This window comes from Kwoniella botswanensis, chromosome 1 (genome assembly GCF_036426115.1).
Source record: "Kwoniella botswanensis chromosome 1, complete sequence".
In the NCBI taxonomy this organism is placed as follows: domain Eukaryota; kingdom Fungi; phylum Basidiomycota; class Tremellomycetes; order Tremellales; family Cryptococcaceae; genus Kwoniella; species Kwoniella botswanensis.
The window spans coordinates 6423284-6445882 of NC_088599.1; the positions used below are offsets into that span (position 1 = coordinate 6423284).

The window sequence follows — 22599 nt, forward strand, 5'->3', positions numbered from 1 at the left end:
ACACACGCACATACTTCTCTTCGGCAAAACCTCTTTTTTCCTTTCACCTCTACTTCCTTTCCTAACCCTTTTCATCCTCTCAAATAATCTCAGTGAATATCATTCCCCTCCGACATTACTGAAACTACTGAAACACTGGTGATCACGGTTGAATCGCGCTTCCGAGAGAGACATCCTCTTAGTGCGGAATTGAGCTGACGAGATATCGATTCTTTACCATCAACTGTATACCAAATTAGTTCAGAGTGAGTACAGCTAAATCACTTCCTGTAATCAGTCTGAAGCGACGGTCGGTATAACTGATGTAGCATCCTATCTGAACATGCAGTACTCGTAGGTCACTCTTGGTCACCCCACATATACTTCCCCGACGGCTTCTTCATTCCGACCACGCCCTCGATACCACCATGTCGTCCGAAGACACTTCTTACCCTTGCGACATCACCGCCGAGAAGTTTCAAAAGCTTCATCCCGTCCACTATAGAATCTTCGATCTGCTCAAAAAGGAGATCCCCGTCACACTTATTCAAACTTGCCATCAGATGTATGATGAACTCATCCCCAAATTATACGAACGGATCATAATTACTGAGGAAAACTATGATTCTATCACTGGAGGAGCAAGCATTGAACTGCAAGAATGGTACCTAGAAGAAAGGGAAGAGATGGCCGAACAAGAGGGGATTTCAGAAGAAGAACTCGAACAGTGGGATGAAGATTTACCTGATTTGAAAGACAAAGCTTTATCTCATACCACATTTCTCAGTTTTACCGACATCCGAGGAGCTACTCGCTTCCTCAACGAGATCACGTATTGCGACGACGGGTGTTGCGAACCTCTCAAGTATCATCTGAGAAGCGTTGTGTTTCCCAATGTTAAGGTTGTACATCTAGGGAAAGATGTGGTGAAATCAGTAGTAGACTATCACGTAGATGAGGATCTCTTCTGGTCCACAAACGCTGGACTCGATCATCGCATGGCTGAATTGTTGGATGTAGTATACGACGGACGCGAGCCATATACGATTTGTATCGATTGGCCTGAAGACTGGAATCAGAAGGACTGGCCCAGTAGGGATGAAGAAGAAGACGTAGATGATGACGATGAGGAAGAGTATAACGTAGATTGGGCATTAGAACAAGGTATGAAGAAGTTCCTATTGCGAATATCAAGTTTCGAATGCGTGCAACATATCGTAATACACCTGAATCTGTTAGACTTGTACCACTTGGTCACAGGACTAAAGGATATCACCCACCACTCTGACCTCACCTTCTACTTGACAATCGACGAAAAGAACCGAAAAAGATTCCACAATCATGCTGTGTTAGAAGTGATTTACGATCATTTCAGATACCTTTCATACAAATATGACATCGAGTATCTTCCAATCCGATATTCCTTACCAATATTGAGTGATTTCGCTAAGTCGGTTGAGGATTATGGAGAAGATGTGAATGGTGAAGAAGCTGAAATTTACGATATTTTGAAGGAAAGGTTGGGGATCAGAGAGGAAGAATGTGAATGTAGGATCAAGTAAGGGATGATAGGGTATGAAACGCAGTTATGTAACCGGGAGTCGGAAGGTGGGTCGCTTTTTCCACCAATACACAAGTGATCGAGGGTGAAATTGATGCATCTGATCCCCAATCTTTCTCCGTTAGACCAACAGAGAAACGACGGGTCGACAGATGGTCCACGAGCTTGGTATAAATTCCTGTAAAGTGTCATGTAATGTATATCGCTCATTTATGTCAACAGCCATTTGCGCCTGGTATTTGTGACTGGTCGAGTGGCAGTCCCTCCATCGGAGTGGGCTTTCGAAAGAATACAGGGCGATACGATACCAGCACTGAGCATCGTAACCGACCAATTGTGGACTTGGTGGAATTGAACAGGAAGTGAAGCTGATGCCTTTGGTCCCTCACAACAACCATGATCACTTGCATGAAACTGTAAGACCTAGACATACTGACAACTTTTCCAGAAAAAACAAATTTACCTATCTACCTACAACGTATATTGACCTTGAGTAACACACTGATCGGATCACTTGATCACATGACCTATACAGGAAGAACGGTCCTGACACCATGAAATTCTCTAACTTGATAGACTTTTCCATTGATGATTTCGAAATCTTTTCCGACTTTGTTTCTCTCTGTATCTGTTGGATCGACAGTCTGTGAGATTTGAATCTCTCGCCATTGTCCGTTAGTAGGGATCTAAGTATATAAACAAAATCAGTTTCATGCTAATGGGTCATAAGAGAGCTTTGCAAACACTTACGGGAAGACCAGCATCGACAAGTCTCTTGAATTCATGGTATACACCTTGGTAATCGAGAGTACCTTCTCTTTGTATCAATTTGGATTCTAAGATATACCCAGACAAGGTCAGTAAGCCATCCGTTAATTTTGGAAGACAAAATCACCAACTCACCTTTTATAGGTTGTAATCTCAAATCTCCAATGCCCGAATTGAATTGTACGATCGACAATCTCTCGAAAGTCATTTGATCTGCAGGAGGTCTATTCACTTTATGTAAAGTAGCTTTGAAATGACCTCCCGAAAGGATCTCAAGTAATTCACCAATGTTGATGACCAAAGCACCAGGCTTGTAAGGTACATAATGCCATTCTTCATCTTTACCGTAAATCTGCAAACATGAGATAGGTACAGAGAAAAGTAAAGTGGTTGTACCGTAATCTGTATGACCTTGCATCCTTACTCCCCTAGAGGATTTATCGGTATTTTCATCGACAGGTCGGAAAATTGCATGTCTGAAATAACCTTCACCTGAGGGTGAACCTTTTGATTGGACGTTATCGAATAACCAATCGTCGTAGGGTAGTTCAAGAACTCTCGAGAAGAGAGTAAGAAGTCTTTTGTTAACTGAATAACTCAAGTACTTTGTGGAATTATTACCTGAATGTCAGCCAGGATACCCAATATGAAGACATGTGAAGGTTTAATATGGGTTTACTGACTTTTGAGAAAGCTTCGATTTCATCCATGAAAGGAAGAACACATTTAGGTACGAGGTCCCAGTTCTCCCATTGTTTCTTGTACCAGTTGAACTGCTCTATACCATCCCAAGCACCTCGGTGTCTCTAAGGTAACGAAGACATGAATCAGCATCAAAACCACTCACAAGCCCTGAGTAGAAATAGTGCCTACTCACACTAAAACCGTAAGGGTGTTTGTATCCAGCCCATAGTCCAGTATCAGGATGGAACAATAGTCGTTCTTTATCCTCGTCGGAGAGATGGGTATGGAGGTGATTGGCGATAGAGAATTGTCGTTGAAGCTATATGAGCTTTATCAGATAACCTTCCTTTGATGATAGCTGCACAGAAGACACTCACCTGCTCGAGCGAGACACCGTAATTCTCCAAGAACAAGAACCCATCTTCTCTGATGGCTCGTTTCACTTGTTCGATCAGATCTTGAACTACCGCTGGATCGTCGGAATCGAGCAATGAGAGATCGATGGAAGTCAACATAGCGAAGTTGTGTGTTTCTTTCGTTACTGGTGGTGGGACCCAGTCTGCGATCTTGGGTTTACCAGGTGCGTCAGCTGAAGGTGGGTTGAAAGGTTCTGATTTGACCATTGTGTTTGTTATATTGTACAGTGGTTGTGATCAGAAATCGGTGGTCTTAGTTTTACGACATGCCCTTCATATCTCTTATATCTCGTTCACACCGATACTGCCAAGAGGGATGTCACATGCACATACTACATCTATACCGAGAGCCGTGAGAACGATGGCTTGTATCGTCTTCAAAATGTTATGTGGAGCTCTAGGTATCTCGGGTCTGTATCTTGGATGACTTCTTATCAACTTGTATTTGTGGGAAATATTAATCTGCCACACAAGTAATCTTTTCGCGGATGACCGATGAGATTCTTTCAGTAACTATGTTGCCGTCACAAGTCTATTCACGGGTAGGATTTTTGCGTTAAGGTATACCAATCGCGTCGATCTGACTTTCCTGCTATCCGGTGTCCGATGCATAGTCCGTTTGTCTTTTGTTGCGTGATGGTGGACAAAGTGGGAGTGAGTTATTTAGTCGGTCTCTTATCGTCTCGTGACTCATTACGTTATTTCCCCGGTTGTCCTCCTTGAAAGAGGAGCTCCTCGATTGTCCTCCCTCTATCCGAAGGTGCTCTCCCGAATACCCATTTTATCGGTAGGTCTACATAATCTTCTTCAAGGTATATATATGCATCCAACAGACATGTAGAACGTTCTCTCTCTTCTCATCTTCAAGTTATCAATTCTATTTGCATTCAGAAGTACTTCTTTCTCACCAAATAACCAAAAACAAACAACTCTTAAACAAAATGTCTATCGAACGATTACAAAACGACGAATTCCCTCCTAAGCCATGGAACGTCCCTGCCGTCAAGGTTCCAGGACCCATCATCTTCCTCGCTGGTCAGACCGCTAAAGGTGACATCAAGACGGCTACCGTGAGTATATATTTGATATCGCGATACCCTCTTCATCAAATCCAAAGAGAAGTGAGGTAGTTTATGCTGATTTGTATTTGGATCTGTAGCAAACCTCTTTGGACAACTTGGCCAAGGTCGCTGCCATCGGTGGATCAGGCCCTGAAAAGTTCGTCAAGGTCAACGTATGGCTCAAGGACATGGGTGACTTCAACGCCATGAACGAAGTCTACATCAAAGTGAGTGTAGTGTCTCATTGTCGTAGTCTGCCCATTATGGTATATAACACGTTGCATACGACTGACTTGTTTCTTGTCTCAGTTCTTCGGCTCCAACCCCCCTCCTCGATCATGTATGCAAGTTGGTAAGCTCCCAGGTGGTGACGAAGTTGTCATTGAGATCGAAGCTATTGCCCAAGCTTAAGGTGAATAAGAAGGGACCTTGTACATACATTTTGCATGCATAGAAAAGTCAAAATCACCCACAGTCCGTTAGTGCAATCTATCCACTTGATGTGCAGGAAATCATCTGCATTAAGGACGGTCGCATGAGATTGAGTCTGATGCGACGCGCTCGAAACAACGGAACTTCAGGCGGTTGTTTCCGGCCAGTCTGTTCTGTCGAAAAGTTGCACACCCCTGACAAGTAGAATGTTCGTATGTTGTACTTCGGCTGGGATAAGCTGGAAAAAGTATAAGAATCTACATTGTGTCTACCACGTTATCTGACATGCCAGAGCATCACCGCAGTCAGTGCTGTTGATGTATATATCGATCTCTCTACTGCATAGAGTATACATTAGTTAAATATACGATATCCCATTGGTAGAAAGCATTGCGATAGCTGTTCGACCATGGAGGAGGCTTTCAGGGTATGACAGATGGAAATCAGGGTTTTGGAACGATAAGGCTTCTCGGACCGAGTTACAGGGGGAGGAGAGGAGCCTGATGCATATATATGGAGATAAGAGTCATCTGACTATCGACATTATGGGATCTCGGGAGGACAATAGGGTAAATCTACTAGCCAGATAGCATTGTTTGGAGGGGCGGTATGGAATGTGGACAATCACAATCAGGATAAACTTCATTCTGAAATGCAGCTCCTCCCATCATCATCACTCGTAATTATCATCCTATCGTATCGCACAGGTATACAACGCCGATACCACCTTGACGATGATGGCTGAAGCAAGTACAAGTCAGTCACCTACCCAGCAGATACAGCAACTACAGCAACTACAGCAACCACAACAGCCGCAACAGCAGCAGATATCTCCTCAAGCTGTTCACATATCACCTCAACCTCCAACTCCGTTACATCCCTTTCAATGTACCGTCTGCCTGCGGAGGTTCACAAGACATGTAAGTATCATGCATTGGCCAACTTTAGTCAAATGGCTGATTGTCGGACCTGTAGGAGAACCTCAAACGACATGCGCACCGACATCGTAAACCCGAGGAGGAAGTCAAATATGCCTGTAATCACTGTAACAAGGTGTTTGCGAGGAGTGATCTGCGTAGAAGACATATAAGGAAACAGCATCCTGAATTCGCTCCTAGTCCACTCCCGTCCCAGAGATCCAATAGTCAAAGCAATATCAATGCGATCGGCAATACCGATATCAGCCCAATCTCAATAACGCATAAAAATGTTCCTTTGCCAAGTACCAACTGTGCTGATCCTCAGGGGGACGCCCGCCAGCCTAATCATTCCTTCAGTTCTGATCTTGGTCAGATGGATTCATCATTTGTGCCTACCACCTCAGGGCAGCATGAACGAACGGGTTTAGAATCAGGTTCCGATACGTCCAAAGGTTATCAGGTTCCGCCATCTTTCGATATCGAGTCTCTTCTCACTTCTAGGTTATCTGAAGCTACTGCTAATGCAGCTATGAGCGGTATGAATCTGAGTAAGTCCATCACTTGCTCAGCTGATCTTCCAGTGCGACGAAAAAACTGACTCTATCGTGATTCTGTTATAGGTGGTTTATCGCCCGATTTTACATACGATCGTCGACATAGTACCGTCGGTCCCCGCACATCCCCTCCTTCATCGTTCACCACCGAGATCTTCATATCTCAATCAACGATCGAAAACGGTATATCATTATATTTCGAGAAGATCGCTGGCTTCTTTCCATTCATACATCAACCCACATTCGAACTTGCCACCACACCTGAATACCTCTTGATGGCCATGCTATGCGTGAGCTTACAGTTCACTCAAAGTCAGCCGAACCCTACTTCACCTACTGAGGCTGTCGAGGAAAGTGGATACAAATTAGCGAAATACTGTTTTTATAGGAGTTGCAGATTGTTAGATTCAGTGGAACAGAACGAAGATGATAGTCGAGGTGGATTGAAGTTGTTTATGATTCAGGCGTACCTTTTGTTGGAAGTTCATGCGTTATGCTTTGCAAGAGGGTCTGAGAGTTCTTGGGGTTTGAGGTTCCACCATCGATTGACTGAGGTGAGTAATCCGCTCGATTGGCTATTTTGACAGTTCATATGCTGAGTGCGAATGAATATCGTTTTTTTTTTCTCCTAGCTCGCTCGTGTTGGTGGATTAGGCGACCCATACCCTCCTCAACAGGTAGATAAAGGGGATTTGAATGCGTTATGGCGGCAGTTTATCAAAGCTGAAAGTCACAAGAGGTGAGTAGAGCACAAGAATCCGTACAACGTTTGACCGCTTCACGCTTCACTGACAATCGCTTCGTTTGATCCTCTCAGAACCCTCTACGCAGCATACCATCTTGACACTCTATGGTATCACACCCTATCCGTCCCACGAGGTATATCCCATCTCGAGATCAAATTGGATTTACCGTGTCCAGAGGCAGCTTGGACTGTCAACTCAGCTGCCGAATGGGCGTTTTACGGTCTTGTCAACGAACAAATGCAGAATCCGACCAGATACCTAAACGCTATAAGGATATGTTTGGCACCGGAGGCAGCTGAGAAAGTATCTTCACTTGATACGTATGGCTGTCTTGCATTGATCCTCTATCTAATTAGCGGTGTGAGGGAAATGTCGGGCTGGTCAACTGTCACTGGGAAAGTACCTATCGAGCGATTCGAGGTGCGTAGTCCCATCGAACAAGTGATCTTGTAATGTCGAAGATCAAGTGTATAGATACTGATACATGTGAGCGTTGATGATAGGCGTTATACGCTTCTTTGGTAGCTTTCGAATCGATCGTACAAAAACAAGATGATTATTCGCCACTATTCATCTTGATGAAAGCTACTTGGCATATGGCAATGATCGACCTGCTCCTTTGGTCTCCATCACACACCAATGGAGTAGTCGAGATCAACCTGGAAGCTGCTTTAGCGGCAGTGTGAGTGCATTTTTCGTCGTGATAGGTATATGCTTATGACAGTATACATGATATAGTGCAAGACTCAGTAATTCAGCTATCACATTTTCCTCGTCCAGCGTGGCTGCCACGGTTGATCATCACTTACGATGGTTTCTCACTTACCTCGACAAAACTCAGGATGTGACGAAGGAAGCGCCGTGGATGGCCATATACTCCTTCAAAGCGGTTTTAATCGCTTATCAACAAGTTTCGTCTGGAAACAATGATCCATTGGATACCTTGGGTTTATCCAATTCGGATGATATGCTAGAGTGGATCAAAGGGATATTCGAAAAGAGGTCGTATTGGTCTGTAGGGAAGATAGTATTGGATAGTTTGGGAGAACTGGACCATGATAATTAGTTGAACAGGATATCATTCCTCTCGAATCGGTTTTTGGGATTTTGATTTACTGTAGGTTGTAACAAGTTTTGTAGGATGTGGAATTTCAGATGTTGTACGAACTGTATCTGATTAAGCATTGACATAAGTGCATACAAGCAACAACGATGAGATTACCACAAACTACCCTACGACTTCAGCTAAGCTCATCAAAACGTATCATCAAGAGGATCATGGTACTCCTCATTCGCAAGGCTACCAAGGTCTTCAAAATCCTCTTCATCGGGTCTAAAACCAAGATCGTCTAGATCATACCATTTTCCCTTCATTGTCCCCGAAGCAGGATCCCAGCCTTCCATGAATGTCCACATCCTGACTCGTATGAGTGTGAGAGGGTCGATATTCCGGTGATGTTGAAATATGAGGTAATGAACGGGCTGTAGTCGGTCAGATTGTCTATCGGAAACGAAGGAGAAAGGTGAGTTGGATTGTCATTGTCGATTTTAGGCTCAGGTATGGGATCGGTGAATTGCGTGCAGGGATGATGTAGACCAGAGTGAGGGCTGGACATCTTGTGATTATGATGTGCTCGAGGGTTTGGCAGTTGTGATCGGAAATGGATATCCTAGTAGTAGGCGGTAGTAACAGGACTGAGTAGGAATAAGATGTAGATGTGAGTGAGCTGTGAGTTTTGATTGTTGATTGAAGCGAGAAAGAGAGACTCGTGCTTTTTCCGGGAACATCATCTCTGCCGGCAGTATGAACCGTGCGCTCCACATTGCAATACTTGCTTGTAGAGCATACGCAAGGCATATATCGGGTATCAATGTCATCACGTTGCGATCTGACGGAGTGATAACAAGTTCAGTACACATGTATACACAGATGACCTTTTCTTCCAACGAAATCCAGAGATTCCTATTCTACACTTCTTCATTGTGAAGACATAAGTCGACTCCTTGGCATGGAAGGGCTTTCGAGGTAAATGTTCGGAAACTCAGTAAAAGATCGCCTCACAAGAATCGTAGGGTATTGGGTGTGAGAGGATCTCAGCTGTAGAGTAGAGAATGGATTGCTCACCTTACTTCGCTATCGTAGCATCGACTTTCCTTCTTATTCTTCACCTTCCTCCGATGGCTTTCTGTGACCTTGACCACAAGGACACTCCCAGCCTTCTTCTTTTTTCTCATCTTTCCAGTAAATCACCCTCTTCTCGAAGTCCGATACCATATTTAAGAACTCTTCCACCCTCGTCCTTACATCGGAGTTTGTAGATCTCGAGACAACCGCCATCATCGTAGCCATTTCCTCATTATTCGGAGCGATGACGTAAATATTCGTATCTTGCTTATCCCCTTTATGATCGACGAACCAGAAAAGGTCGGAAGGTTTGAGGTACAATGGTAACTGACATGCAATGGCATCGTCCATCCCTGTAAGATCCAAGATGATAGGTGATTTGAGGAAATGATGCTGTCTATAAGTGATGATGTTGGTAATTCCACTCGTCATCGTATGGCCACTGTTGGGCCAATGGAAGATATAACATTGAGGTTTGTTCCGTAGATCTTCAACTACCTCGAATTTGGCGTGAATACCATTCCAAAAAGCTATGATGTGGCAGGTCCGATTATGCTCTTCTTCTGTGACTTTCGTATCGGGTGATAAGTCTTTCGGCTCCACTGCGCAAGTATCTTCCGGGACATTGAAGCAAACATGATATCGATCAAGGTAAAATTCGAAAGATCGGAGTAGAATAACAAGTGTTGAAGGCGATTCGACGTCTTCAGCTTCTGACCAATTTCTTCCTGAAGCGATGACGAGCTGCTGATCGAGCTGAAGTTGAGTGATCTGAGCGAAAAAGCTGGTGAGGATACCGTCGTTCTCAATCAGTCGATGGAGCTTGAGCAGGTTGATATTGAAGTCAAGCATTGTTTTTTCATCCAGGAAAGAGATTGTTTTAACGTGTATCATCATTTCCTTCTGCATTTCACTCCAGTGGATCTCCTCTTGTGGATGTTCAGGGACTGTCCATCCCCTGAAGAATCTCTGGGTGTTAGTGGAGTCAAATTTGATGTGTCGGTAGAGTATCGGAATGATCTGATTGTAGTGTTTCTTAGACAGTCGGATCACGGTTGCTGGGATGACTTGCCCCAGTACCTTGAGGATATTGTCGTGAACGGGAAGAAGTTTATGGAAAGTATTGAGGTTGAGAGTGGAGCTGTACTTCTCCCATTCGCATATATAGGGTGGTGTGGCCTTTGAGGTAGTGGACATGGTTATTGATCGATAGTGAAAAAAAGAGATATTCTAAATTGTAGGGGTGAAGAGCGTCAGATTGTCAGCTTATTTTACCATGAATTACTGAGACGGAAAAGACGATCACCTGTATGTGAAAGGTGTGTCTGAGGATTGCAATTATGGCTCGAGAGTGGTAGAGGTTCAAAGAGATAAGATGGAGAAGAGGACAATCAGAGCAAGGAAGGATGATGAAGGATGTTGTCTTGCTTGTTTATGTACCTGTTCACTTGTTTACACTGGTTGCTATCAGTCGACGCACTGACCTCGACATCCTACAATGGATCAATCAGGCATCACCGAATCATTCCCACACATCACTGATCAGTCATTGTTTACCTGCTTCTTCCCCTCACACTCACCTACAGCCAGTACAGATATCTCCTCTTCTGCTTCTGGAAGATCTCACAAGCCATATCAGTCAGTGCTCTATATCGCACGCGATCATATATATCTTTCTTGTAGGATCGGGTGAGTGGCCTGGATGTGCAATGTTCATCATGAGCTGACGTTATGATCCATCAGACCACCATCAACATGGCTTTCGATGAGGCCCACTCTGAATCGTCTTTACCTGTTTTCATGGAAAGTCTCTCTTTCTCAAACGAGCATCCTCCAGCCCCACGTCTCCTTCCCGTTCAACACCTCATCTTCGATATCCTCGAAAAAGAGATCCCCCTCAAGCTTCTTAGAGTATCGAAACCTTTGTACAGTCGAATCATCCCGACCATCTATAAGCAGGTCACTCTTACCAACGACAACATCGTTCCATTTTTCCAAGGGTTGATCATCCAGAAGAAACAGGACGGAAACGGTAAAACAACCTTCACACTAGGAGAAAGGAAATTAAAGGTTCTCTCTCATGTTGAGAGCATTAAATTCATCGATCGACCTACCGCCGAGAAATTTTCAAAAATGATGAAATTTTTCGCTAATCAGGTACATCATTCATCCGAATCTCCAATGGTTCTCCCTTCAGTCGTTGATGTTCATCTGGGAACGGATCTTGTTGATGTACTATTTACGACATTCGATGATATGACTCGTCCTGAAACTATTTCGATGATGTTATCGGTTTGGATACCAATGTTCTTATTCGCACTTGGTAAACATGCTCAACCATCTATATTCAGCATCGATTGGCCTTTGGAATGGTCAGGAGATAAAGATATTGATTTCTGGGACGAACCTGGTTTACCTTTGCCGCCAACTCCTTCTTCGAAAAACTAATCTATTTCACAAAAGTCAAAACAGTGTTCATCAACGTATCCGAGTTCGACTTGTCAAGTATTTGGTTATCATTCATGGATGAAGATGAAAACATTGAGATTTGTATCAATGTATATGTAGCGAAAGAAACTCAAAATTGGATGCTTCTTCACGCAATCCTCGATCATTACAAGCTTGTGACTTACGATAGAGGTAATGAAGAGAGAGTGATAAAGAATCTGGAAGGAAGATTGATGTATGTCTTACCTGGTAGGAAAGGGTTGTCAGAACAACTGGATCAAGAATGCCAAGAGGGCAAAGAATATGAGGAAGTTATGAACAAGCTGAAAGAGATGATTGTTTTTAGAGGTAACGATTTGGCCGACGGTGAGGATGGTGAAGTCGACAGTGAGGAGCAAGACTGAGGAGAGGTAATATTTTGGCTTGGATCAAGCGATGACTGGAGTCTTCTTATATGTTATATAGTAATACCCATGTAGCTGTAGTATACAAGACCATGTTGAACAACGTTTATAATCTTGATCGATGCATCCAAGCCAAAAGAAGGTGGACATGCAAAGTGGAGGTTTCGAGGTGTGATCGGGAATATGCTTAACTAACCCTATCTACTTCTTCATCCTTCACCTCGTACTCAACTTATCGATCGCCTCCGTGTTTGATACCTAGACCAAAGTTAATCCACACTGATTCGCCTCTCTGTCAATCCTAACCTCATGAGAAATCACCAATTTGATATCTCCTTCGCCCGACTCCAGCCAGTTCACTACCTCATCTATCATTACCTCAGGACGGACTACCCTCACGCCTTATTAACAGTCACCAAAAAGCTCTATCAAGAGCTTGTTCCGATCGTCTATCGTCGTATCAAGCTTAGACCAGATGGTTTATATAGCCTATTTCGCTACTTGGTAGTGAAAAATAAAGACAGTCAGTCTTTCGGGACAGTTGAAACGATATTGAATGCAAGAGTGGTCAAAGCGTTGAACTATACGAGTCATCTAGAGATATCTGATATAAAACAGTGCGAAGAATTGGAAGAGGGAATGGAGAATTGGATGGTCCACTCAGACGAATTGATCTTTCCAGATCTCAAACATCTATCGTTAGGCGAGAATGTCATTATCGATTCGTTATCTCCCACAGATGAAGGAGGCATATACACCCTTCAACCGAAATTCAACATTATCACCTCCATACTCAAATTATCTTCTCCGACAAAATTATGTATAGATTGGCCTGAAACATATGGTAAAGAGCGATCGAGTGATACGGACGAAGGAGGGAGTCTGATAGATTGGTTTGTACCGGAATTATTCCATAATCTCGATGAAGATACATGCAGTATTAAGGAGATAAGAATACATGTGAGATATAATAACATTGGACATATGATATCCAGGATGATGGGATATGGGCCTAAATGGCGACCAAAGATCAAGTTAAATATGGTCAATCCACCTGAAATCCTATTGGAGGGGATTCTGAATAATGTATTTTGGAGTGTGGTCAATGCGATGAATGCTTTGATAGAAGAAGATATACATTTCGATTCGACAATGATTGGAGAACCCTTTTCCTTCAACTTGGTAGATAATGGGAAGATTTCAGACGCGATAGATACCGTTGCTGAAGATGTGTGGGATGATTATGAGAATTTGTATGATACCGTCAAAGATGCTATCACATGGAAGAAGCAGGATAACGAAGATGACTGGAAGTGTGGGTGTGAAAAACACGTACCGAATTGGAAAGTAATTAGTAAATGGAAGAGTCCAACGCCCAATTCAGAGGTGGTGGATCATACGCAGAGGAAGATCGATGAGTACTTCAAGCCGATCAAGAAGGATTCTTAGACGGGTGAAGCAGGTCATCGAGGGTTCCTTACAATGTGTGATAAAAACGAGATTCAAATGGAAACCGACTTGCCATTGATCAGCACATACACTATACCTGTATTCACTACGTATATAACAAGTTGCACTGGCTTTTAGCTTGAATGATGAGATTGTCATTAGCATGCATTAAGTCGTACAATGGGTTATATTACATACGGAGCTTGTACGTATGGTATGGTAAAAGAAGCAAAAGTAGCACCATATTGATCCTATGGATCCAATAAATCCCATGAGAACCACGTGCGTAAGATATATCAAAAGGAAGATTGACGGTGGACGTCAATAAACGTAAGAATCTTGAACGATGAAATTTAGAGATTATCTCGCTACAAACTTCGAAAAGGAAAAAAAGGATGAATGAGTAAATCCAAAAAAACAAAAAAACAAGAAGGAGGAATAATCTAGAAAAGTGTTATGCCTGATAACACGAAAACCGATAAGATACCTACCAGAGCCAATACTCTTGAATTCTGAACGGGGACGTTGGTGAGTTCACTCTTGGAAAGAAGGGTAGAGGCGTTCGTGACGGTGACAATCTACAGAGAAGAGGATCGAGACAGGTCAGCAGACAATTTCATGTATCGCGTGTTGATATTTGGTCATTGCCTTTGTTCAACTCACGGGAATACCTTGCGTATCATTACCCTGATAAGCCCAACCCGTAGTCGAATTTGACTGGTCATCCTCATTCGCACATGAGATCTTGACGCTTTGAAGTGTGTTCCAGAAATAACCATTTGAGGTGTAATCTGGGTCAGTCCAGTCGATCATCCCGCCTGCCCAGTCGATGGTACCCTGAGCGGAAGATGAGATACCCGCTGGCCAGATCGACAATTGGATACGAGAGGGTGTGGAGGGGTATTTGCTATATAGCATACAAGAATTAGCTGGATGCCCCAGGCGATTGTTGTGTGTTAAATATGAGTATGGAAAATCAGAAAGCGACTACTCACTATTGAGAACCATCATCACTCAAAGTATCTGTCTTCAGCACAGTCCTGACCACTTGTCCATCGATTAACCAGTTCATGTAATCTTCCTGCCAGTCGAACTATAGTAATCGTTTGTCAGCTGGTGTTGACGAATGTATCTGCTGCACAGCTAAGGCGAAACTAGCCATATAGACTTACGGTATAAGTGTGGAAGTTGGACGAAGCATCTGAAGAGATATCTGAGGAAGCACCTTGAGTGGCAGAGTCTATATAATGATGAAATATAAGTCAGCGGTCCAATCCATATAACATATCGCGACGAGATGAAGAACAAGCTTCTTGCACTCACAATTGGCAACACCCAAGAACCAATAATTAGTCTGCACCTTATCAGTCGTCGCACCAGGGAACTCCCAATCAATCTCATCTTTCACATCAGACATGGTGATAGCAGCGGTGACCACACCGTTCCACTTGGACGACTGAAGGACGAAGTCGATCGTTCCATAGTGGACGTAATGTGTAGAGGAAATCTTGGTTCCTTGATCCGATTCTCTGAGAGTAAGTCGGACTCCGTCTCCTGATGGGGATGGAACGAGGGTACCAGTGTTGACTGTTGTGCGAGAGAGTAATGTCAGTAGACGCAGGAGTGAGGGTGTGAGAGATAGATTTCGATCATGATTGGTGAGTGAAAGGAGCTTGATGACTCACCAACCCAATCATACGCCGTAGCATTCCCATCATATTTCGTCCCATTCATTTGTACTTTACTCAAATCTGTAAAATCGGTTTCCTGAGATTCGCAAATAGGGTTAGGCCTACAGGAAGTAGATTGGAATGAATCTAGTCGTGTTATCGAAGACATAACATTAGCTAGGTACCCTTTCGACGACAATGATGAACCCATTAGCTCACATAGAGGTTCACATCCGCCTAAGCAGTACGAGCCTGTACCGCAGAACCCATACTCTGAACAACATGGTGCGGTGGAAGGGCAGGACACCGTAGAATTACAGTTCTGCGCTGTGATGAGCGGTAAGAACGAGAAGAGGGTAGTAGCCAAAACGAAGAAAGTCGATTTCGCCATTGTGTTTGTTTGTTTGTAATGATTGTTGAGTTGGATGATCAGTCAAGGCAGGGTTGTTGACCGAAAAAGTGGTCGAAGGGGAAAGTTGGAATATCCAGCTGATTGTCAGTCTGAACAGACTGAGGTGAATGAAATCGTTATTGGTAAATGGACGAATATGCAATTATAATAGCTATAGATCCGTCAAGACAAGGCAAAGGAGAAATCAGTAAAAAGGAAAGTTCGACCGTAACGAAAAGAGCAATACAATTGTCATGATACATGCAGTAAAGTGTTTGTATCAGGATCAACGTTGATGGATATGACATGACATGACGTGAGCACGTACCTCGTGTACAAGAATAGCCCAGGAGCGTAGCGTTGCGTGAACGGGGCGTGTAGCGAGTGAAACGTGAAAGAGCGTTGGCGAGAGAGCGTTGAAGTCGATTAATCACCAGGATCAAGTGGATATGTATAAAAAAGCGAGATTGAATGATAGATTAATGATGAAAGCGAAACAGAGAATGAGATAGGAGATGCAATGTTCAGATACAGTCGGAGAGTACAATCAATAGATCAAGTCGAAACATCGACATCGACATCAACAATAACGAAAACCGAGGAAAACAAACGCGTTGTGCCTTCGTGCCAAGCCGTAATTCATCGTCATGTATCCCTGAAAGCGACGATCAGTGCTTCATTTTAGTCCGTTACCAAAAACACAAAATATCGCTTTACCCCTAAATTAACTGGAAATGCATACATACCATTGATCGACTTAATTCTTTTTCCTAAACATTCTTCTTCTTTGTCTAGACTTATTGTCAACATTAGTATTCGTACCAACCATCATCAATTCTTTCAAGCCTGGTATCTTCTTTTTTGCTCTATCCATCAATTTTCTATTTCTAACCGTTTTCCCTCTAGGCATCCAATCATATCTTAATATATCCGGAACATACTTTTCTAATATTTCTTTCTCCCCTTGTCCAATTTCAGAATCACCATCATAGAGGATATTCAAATTATCATCCTTGTAATGTTTATTCAAGTACAGTTTGAATAAGACGATCAAGAATATGGGCAAGGCAGCTGCTATTGCCATAGGAGGTGATTGAGTCTTTAAAGTTACAGCTATCCATCCCAAAAGCCAATGTACATCAGATTTACACATCATTACTGTCTGGGTGTGGTGACTCACTTAAGACCATCAAACATTGCATGAAAACTGTTCCCATCAGTAGTCTGTTGATGATCACCCACCAGCATTCACCATCTGTCTCTTTGGTATCATTCACAAACTTGAGGGCTTGAGAATGCTATGAATGCCCTCAGTTTATTATTTCTTCAGACCAAGGTTCACAAATACGCACCACAATGTGAGCAGACCAGAAATGTATGGTTGCTCCAATCACCACAATGGGAGCCAAAGGCGCGTAAATCAACCTCAAACAAATCAATTCAGCTTGAGCTGTCAAGAAGATGAGTTATGCTGGACTCACCCCACACACATTGCAAAGATCTATGTCTCAAAGTTTGTTAATCAACATATGCAGAGGTAATGAGTACTGAAGAGACTCACAATGAAAGAGACTTCCAGAGCTGATGGTCAATTAGTGAAATACACACATCAGGATTGATCATGCCAAAACTTGACCTTTTAAACACACTCACCAAGCTCAAAATGAATGGCTAGAGTAACTTCTGCAAGATCCTGTGGAGTTTTGAACTTCAGTAGTTGAGGAGTCTTCAATATCAATCTCGGCACTTGTAACAACTGTAGCCACATCACAATAGATCTTATCCTATGAGTGAGGAGTGTAAGCAGTGCTAGCATTGCAAAGACACATTCACACTTACGGATACCAAGAAAACCAATACAAGCTTTGAGAGATATAAGCTCTTGTGATCTTGGCAGGCAAATCACCTATACTCTTGTATATATCCCCAATGGACTCTTCACCTATCTTTGAATAAATTCCTGAGATAGTCTCATAAAGCACACCAATTAAACCAAAAACAACAAAGTTTGATACCTATCAATGCCATTGAATCAGCTTAGATTTGATGGTATGTTGGAAAGAGCTGGGCTTACCAGCAGAAATATGAAAACCTGTCTTATTTGATCTTTATCCAATTGACCTCTTGTGATTGATCCTGACCACCTATTCAGCTCTCTCATGATGTATGGGAGAAAATAAGCAAAAATGGCTGCTACAGCTGCAGGTAGAACACCTTCAATGATCATAAATATTACTTTCCAAAATTGGGAATCTTCCTGCATTTGTTTGAGCTTTGGATACCTGTCTATGGCCTGGAAACCACCAAAGGCTGTATGAGTGAAGCACCATAATAAGCACATGTTGAAAAGACTCACAATCCCAATATTGGTCAAGAAGACAATACCCATCACTGGGATTGTATTCAGGAAACACACAAAGATCAATGCCAATTTTGCGAATTTTTCAGAAGAGTGTTTGGCCTTGGCATCTTTTTCTAGGTTTTTCCACAGCTTGCAGCAAGGTTAGGTAATTGTTCCAAAAATTACAATGCTCTTTGCAAAGGAGCTGACTCACTACATTGTGGGTTCTTGGAGCCTGATCAGCCACATCAAACCCACAATCAGCATATAACAAAACTGAAAATCAAGTGTCTATTCACCTTCTGTAGGGTATATCCAGCGTGAGCCAAGTCAACTTTTCTTTGAAAAAGGATGGTCTTTGCTTGCCTGGCTGTGGGTAAAGTGACAAATGCTAAATGTCCATTCAGCTAATCAAATCATATCTAGCTGCATAGTCAAACAAGCTGATCACTCACCTGCAGTGACAGTCCCATTCAGGTCTTTCCAATTTGAACCACCTTGCTCATATCTGATCAGCTCTTGCACTTCCTCTATCTGATGTTTTTCCTTCAATGCTTCATTGCTAATATACATTGATATCAGCTACTGTCACATCATACTTAGAGAACTCACACCTTGGTCCTAGCATTCTGTTTGATATATTTAGCTTGATGAGCTTCTGCAAGTAGATGTAATGCTACTCACTTTGCTCCTTCCCATCAATCTGTCCCAACAACTATCATAAACATGGTTTCTCTGTCCCTCCTGACCCTCATAGAAGGTCTCCATTGCAACAGCTTCAATGGCTTTGGAGAAAGCTTCTTTCTTGAACTTCTCTATCCTCTTTTCCAAGGGGTTGAGTTTATGCACAGCAAACCATACTTCACATGGTATATTTTGTAGGTTCTCACCTAAGACTAAGTTGGTTATCTGTTTCTTGGCTCCTGTTGTTGTTGTCTTAGAGATTGAGAGGTTGGTGATGAACAGAGTCTTGGAAGAGATCTCATTTCTATTCCTGTACATCAACATATGCCAGTCAGCTTGAATGGGTGCAGTGAATATCAAAGTGGGCGAGTGATACTCACATCTTTGCCCATTCTTTCACAAGCCTTGCATAATGAGTACAAGCTTTCAAAACTATCCAGACATGACACCTATCAGCATCCACCTTTTCTGTATTGCCATGTGTCAACTCACCAAAAATAATGACCAGCATGGTCACAATAATCTCAAAACTGACATGAACCAACAATCCATTGCTCTTGATATTGGCAGCAGTCAGCAAATTGGGATTATCAATGACATTGGTCATATTCCCATTATCTGATTTGGTATCATTGTCTGTGGAATCATTTGAGCTTGAACTTGATAGTGCATTTGTACTGCCATAGATAGTTTTGGTATTGATATAATAGTTTGCAAATGCCATACAGACAGCCAAGACTGATATAACTGCAAAGAGATATTTGAGGAGTCTCAAGAACATAAGGTATATGACAGCATCTAGGCCTGGTCGCACAGGTAAGCACACAGACTAACTCTTGAAACAATATGTCAAAGGAAACGGGCTCAACACTGACCAAGCATTCTCAGACCTTTGATATCCTGTTCCAAGATGGTTTTTCTTGTCTTTTGCCCTCTTTTCTGGACACAAAACCTTAGACCAAGTACACTCCAGCAACAGCAAAACCCTTTGGGCAATATAGCCATAAGTTCTGTCATGGTGTCTTCCCAGTTTGGTCTTACCCAGCCAAAGAAGCTTATGGGAGCCTTTGATCAACAATCAATCAATTAGCTTTTTCACCAAAATCTGATCAAAAGCTTCAAGGAAACAGGGGTTTAGTAGCTTACTTTTGGTGCTTTCCCACTCCACACACCATCATCTTCCTTTTCAACCCATCTGTATCCCTTCTCATCACCAGGGTGTTTCTTCTTGATAAATCCAGGATAATACTCAGGTTCTTCCTTGAACTTCTTCTTGAGGTATTCTTTTTGACCTCTCTTACTCATTTGAGCTAATCTCAACCTATCTTCCTCTTTCTCTTCTCTGGGTTGAGAGGGTTTCCTGAGCTTCCATCTTGGTAAATAAATCCTGCGCCATTTCAACCTCACAGTAGAATACAATAGGAGGATCAATAGCTATCATTATCAAATCATGTGAGCATTGAGCAGATATGAAGGATGATGAGATGTCAAACTTACAATGCCTACCATGCAAGCTACCCAAGCTGCTAAAATATTGGTTGCAGATACATCCCAGTGACTATCTGCTTGTTGGATAAGATCTGCAGCTGATACTCCACCTATGTTTGCTTCTGATGCTGTGGGGTTGGAAAGCTTAGTGGAAGTGGTTGAAGCTTGTTGCCTAGGTAAATGCATGGCCAGATCTGGGGAACTTTTGGGTGGCTTTTGACCTCTTCTCTTGACTTGCAAGCCTGAGATCTTCCTTTCGGTGTGATTGGCACCAATATGTAGTGTATGTGTATACAGTGAGAAATGGGTTATTGTAGTTCAGTACGAAGAGATATGATCAGTATGTTGGGTAAAGATGATGTTACTAACATACCATATTTGGATATGCACAGAGTGTGTAACAATCCTTTGTGAAAGGAGGGTGATCACCCAGTCAAAGGAAAGATTTTCCACACGTAATCGGGATCCATATATGCATACATACATGCCGGTGCAGTGGGATGTGAATAAGTTGTGGCCACCCAGACTGCTCATAGACGGTTCAACGTCTATTTTTAGATCGATTCCTGCTTTTTTGGTCGACCCTGCGTCATCGATGAAAGAGGTAAACTCGAAAATCCAAGTTGCTCTGTTTACGAACAATTTAACGAGAAGAAGTCATTCATCGGTGATCATGAATTGCGGTCACCATCATAGTCATCAGTTAACATCCTTCAAGTCTCGATAAAGAAGGTTATTTGGACGATAGTGTTTCATAGATAGACGATGGCCCCTATCAAACACCATGATACCCTCGTGTTACACAAACATCGATCACCTCATCCATTCTTTACTCCAACCTATCTCTCATTTATAGATCCCCATACAGGCGAGCGAAAGGGCAGTTGGTCATCTAGAAGAGCGAGGAAAGGTAGATATTCACCTAAATCACATACTATACATTATGCTGGACCCGGTTTTTCGTCCAAAGATGAGGGAGAGGGATTAGGGGAAATACGGAAGATCGAAAGTCTGACGACTGGGAGAATAAAAAGGGAAGAAAGTAAATTCAAGCCTCATTTAAAGGCGGATGTATCGTTCTGGTTAGCTGTGAGCTTTACGCTAGGGTCGATGGTATGGGTTGTGAATGGTACGTTCCATCGCCGTCTCTGCCTGCAATGTCGATAACGCTTGTATGCTCTATAGATGAACACTGATGACACCGTAATGATTCGATAGGTTACCTCGTATGGTTCCCCATCATCAGACCATCCCTAGATACCGAACCATTCTCAAAGACAGCCGCAGCAACAGCTTTCCTTGGTGGCTCGATTTTTGAAATCGGAGCGTATCTCGGCGTAGTAGAAGTATTAGATAGAGGCAGAGAAATAAATTTCGGTACTGCCCTTGGCAAATTATTGAATCATCGGAGATCCGTACCGAGACAAACGGGTTTGAAATTGGATGAAATCAAGTCAAGATCGCATTCAGCAAGTACACCTCCGTCTACAAGTGATTCTGGCGATGATGGAGACGGGGACGAAAGTTGGTTGAGTGATAAGAAGGGGTTTATATGGTGGGGGAAACCTATGTGGCATGATATGGGTTATTTAGCTGTACGTCTGACGTGATGGATATCTGTGTCTTTGTAACTTGTTAATAAGGGGGATAAACTGACTTGCTGGATATTTAGGCAATAGTACAGTTGTTCGCTGCTACGATATTTTGGGTATCGACATTGTGAGTGCACCCTATGTCAATGAGATGAGGGTTAGATGCTGACTTCTAGGGATGGTAGGACCGGCCTACCTGGAGTAATACCTGGTTTCGCAGATGGAGGTGGATCACAATCTATCATTGATATCTTCTTCTGGACTCCGCAGGGTGAGTTGATCATATGGATCTCCAGTCATTGGCACAACAGTGGGTTAACGATCAAATTTGCTTCTAGTCATAGGTGGTACAGGTTTTATAGTATCTTCACTAATATTGATGGTAGAAGTACAAAAGAAATGGTGGTTACCCAATCTTCTCGAGATAGGTTGGTGGGGTAAGTCCACCTTTCATAACTATTTCACGTAGCTCCACCTGACTCACATCGCATCTGTATCATTGCTGACATATTGACATATGTTTTTCTCATTCTCCTAGTCGGTCTGTGGAACCTCATCGGTGCGATTGGATTCATGCTATGCGGAGCTTTAGGGTACGCCTCCTCAAGTTCTAAAGCAGAATACCAATCTGGTCTAGCGACATTTTGGGGCAGTTGGGCATTCCTTTTGGGTAGTTTTTGTCAGGTATGGGAGGTGATCTGGAGGGAACCGAGTGACAAGGATACATAGTGTAGGACAGATAGGCTTTCTTTTTGAATAGGTGGTTCTTAGTTGTCATCATGATAAACAATCGATCTGATTTATTGTAACGATTGAACGTTGTCATAGGCAAGATACACCAACATACAATACATCATAATAATGGCATGAATACAAATGACCTAAG

General features: G+C 42.8%; 11 protein-coding genes across 11 annotated transcripts; 7 read left to right on the forward strand and 4 right to left on the reverse strand.

Moving 5' to 3' along the window:
• Positions 1–407: 407 nt before the first annotated feature.
• Positions 408–1541, forward strand: L199_002419 (uncharacterized protein; the record flags this gene model as incomplete). Its single annotated transcript, XM_064888163.1, has 1 exon — positions 408–1541. The coding sequence occupies one exon, from the start codon at positions 408–410 to the stop codon at positions 1539–1541; it is 1134 nt and encodes a 377-aa protein (XP_064744235.1).
• Positions 1542–2067: 526 nt separating this feature from the next.
• Positions 2068–3615, reverse strand: L199_002420 (uncharacterized protein; the record flags this gene model as incomplete). The annotated part of the gene is made up of 6 exons (XM_064888164.1): positions 2068–2226; positions 2291–2376; positions 2444–2912; positions 2992–3114; positions 3186–3311; positions 3370–3615. The coding sequence occupies 6 exons, from the start codon at positions 3613–3615 to the stop codon at positions 2068–2070; spliced, it is 1209 nt and encodes a 402-aa protein (XP_064744236.1).
• Positions 3616–4349: 734 nt separating this feature from the next.
• On the forward strand, positions 4350–4880 carry L199_002421 (uncharacterized protein; the record flags this gene model as incomplete). Its single annotated transcript, XM_064888165.1, has 3 exons — positions 4350–4478; positions 4568–4696; positions 4779–4880. The coding sequence occupies 3 exons, from the start codon at positions 4350–4352 to the stop codon at positions 4878–4880; spliced, it is 360 nt and encodes a 119-aa protein (XP_064744237.1).
• Positions 4881–5638: 758 nt separating this feature from the next.
• On the forward strand, positions 5639–8187 carry L199_002422 (uncharacterized protein; the record flags this gene model as incomplete). Its single annotated transcript, XM_064888166.1, has 7 exons — positions 5639–5821; positions 5877–6369; positions 6442–6929; positions 7008–7114; positions 7193–7541; positions 7625–7803; positions 7860–8187. The coding sequence occupies 7 exons, from the start codon at positions 5639–5641 to the stop codon at positions 8185–8187; spliced, it is 2127 nt and encodes a 708-aa protein (XP_064744238.1).
• Positions 8188–9279: 1092 nt separating this feature from the next.
• L199_002423 (uncharacterized protein) lies at positions 9280–10443 on the reverse strand (the record flags this gene model as incomplete). Its single annotated transcript, XM_064888167.1, has 1 exon — positions 9280–10443. The coding sequence occupies one exon, from the start codon at positions 10441–10443 to the stop codon at positions 9280–9282; it is 1164 nt and encodes a 387-aa protein (XP_064744239.1).
• A 558-nt stretch (positions 10444–11001) lies between these two features.
• Positions 11002–11694, forward strand: L199_002424 (uncharacterized protein; the record flags this gene model as incomplete). Its single annotated transcript, XM_064888168.1, has 1 exon — positions 11002–11694. One exon carries the CDS (start codon positions 11002–11004, stop codon positions 11692–11694), a length of 693 nt encoding a protein of 230 aa, XP_064744240.1.
• Positions 11695–11834: 140 nt separating this feature from the next.
• Positions 11835–12098, forward strand: L199_002425 (uncharacterized protein; the record flags this gene model as incomplete). Its single annotated transcript, XM_064888169.1, has 1 exon — positions 11835–12098. One exon carries the CDS (start codon positions 11835–11837, stop codon positions 12096–12098), a length of 264 nt encoding a protein of 87 aa, XP_064744241.1.
• A 309-nt stretch (positions 12099–12407) lies between these two features.
• On the forward strand, positions 12408–13690 carry L199_002426 (uncharacterized protein; the record flags this gene model as incomplete). Its single annotated transcript, XM_064888170.1, has 2 exons — positions 12408–13413; positions 13686–13690. The coding sequence occupies 2 exons, from the start codon at positions 12408–12410 to the stop codon at positions 13688–13690; spliced, it is 1011 nt and encodes a 336-aa protein (XP_064744242.1).
• A 300-nt stretch (positions 13691–13990) lies between these two features.
• Positions 13991–15608, reverse strand: L199_002427 (uncharacterized protein; the record flags this gene model as incomplete). Its single annotated transcript, XM_064888171.1, has 7 exons — positions 13991–14125; positions 14211–14454; positions 14543–14640; positions 14720–14787; positions 14871–15134; positions 15233–15364; positions 15437–15608. 7 exons carry the CDS (start codon positions 15606–15608, stop codon positions 13991–13993), a joined length of 1113 nt encoding a protein of 370 aa, XP_064744243.1.
• Positions 15609–16365: 757 nt separating this feature from the next.
• Positions 16366–20307, reverse strand: L199_002428 (uncharacterized protein; the record flags this gene model as incomplete). Its single annotated transcript, XM_064888172.1, has 19 exons — positions 16366–16721; positions 16789–16906; positions 16961–17033; positions 17090–17109; positions 17170–17189; positions 17262–17392; positions 17448–17623; positions 17683–17901; positions 17965–18099; positions 18164–18184; positions 18249–18340; positions 18405–18511; positions 18562–18578; positions 18634–18943; positions 19014–19065; positions 19126–19437; positions 19509–19698; positions 19780–20067; positions 20131–20307. 19 exons carry the CDS (start codon positions 20305–20307, stop codon positions 16366–16368), a joined length of 2814 nt encoding a protein of 937 aa, XP_064744244.1.
• A 579-nt stretch (positions 20308–20886) lies between these two features.
• Positions 20887–22442, forward strand: L199_002429 (uncharacterized protein; the record flags this gene model as incomplete). Its single annotated transcript, XM_064888173.1, has 6 exons — positions 20887–21250; positions 21340–21716; positions 21794–21840; positions 21899–21984; positions 22052–22150; positions 22252–22442. 6 exons carry the CDS (start codon positions 20887–20889, stop codon positions 22440–22442), a joined length of 1164 nt encoding a protein of 387 aa, XP_064744245.1.
• Positions 22443–22599: the final 157 nt, after the last annotated feature.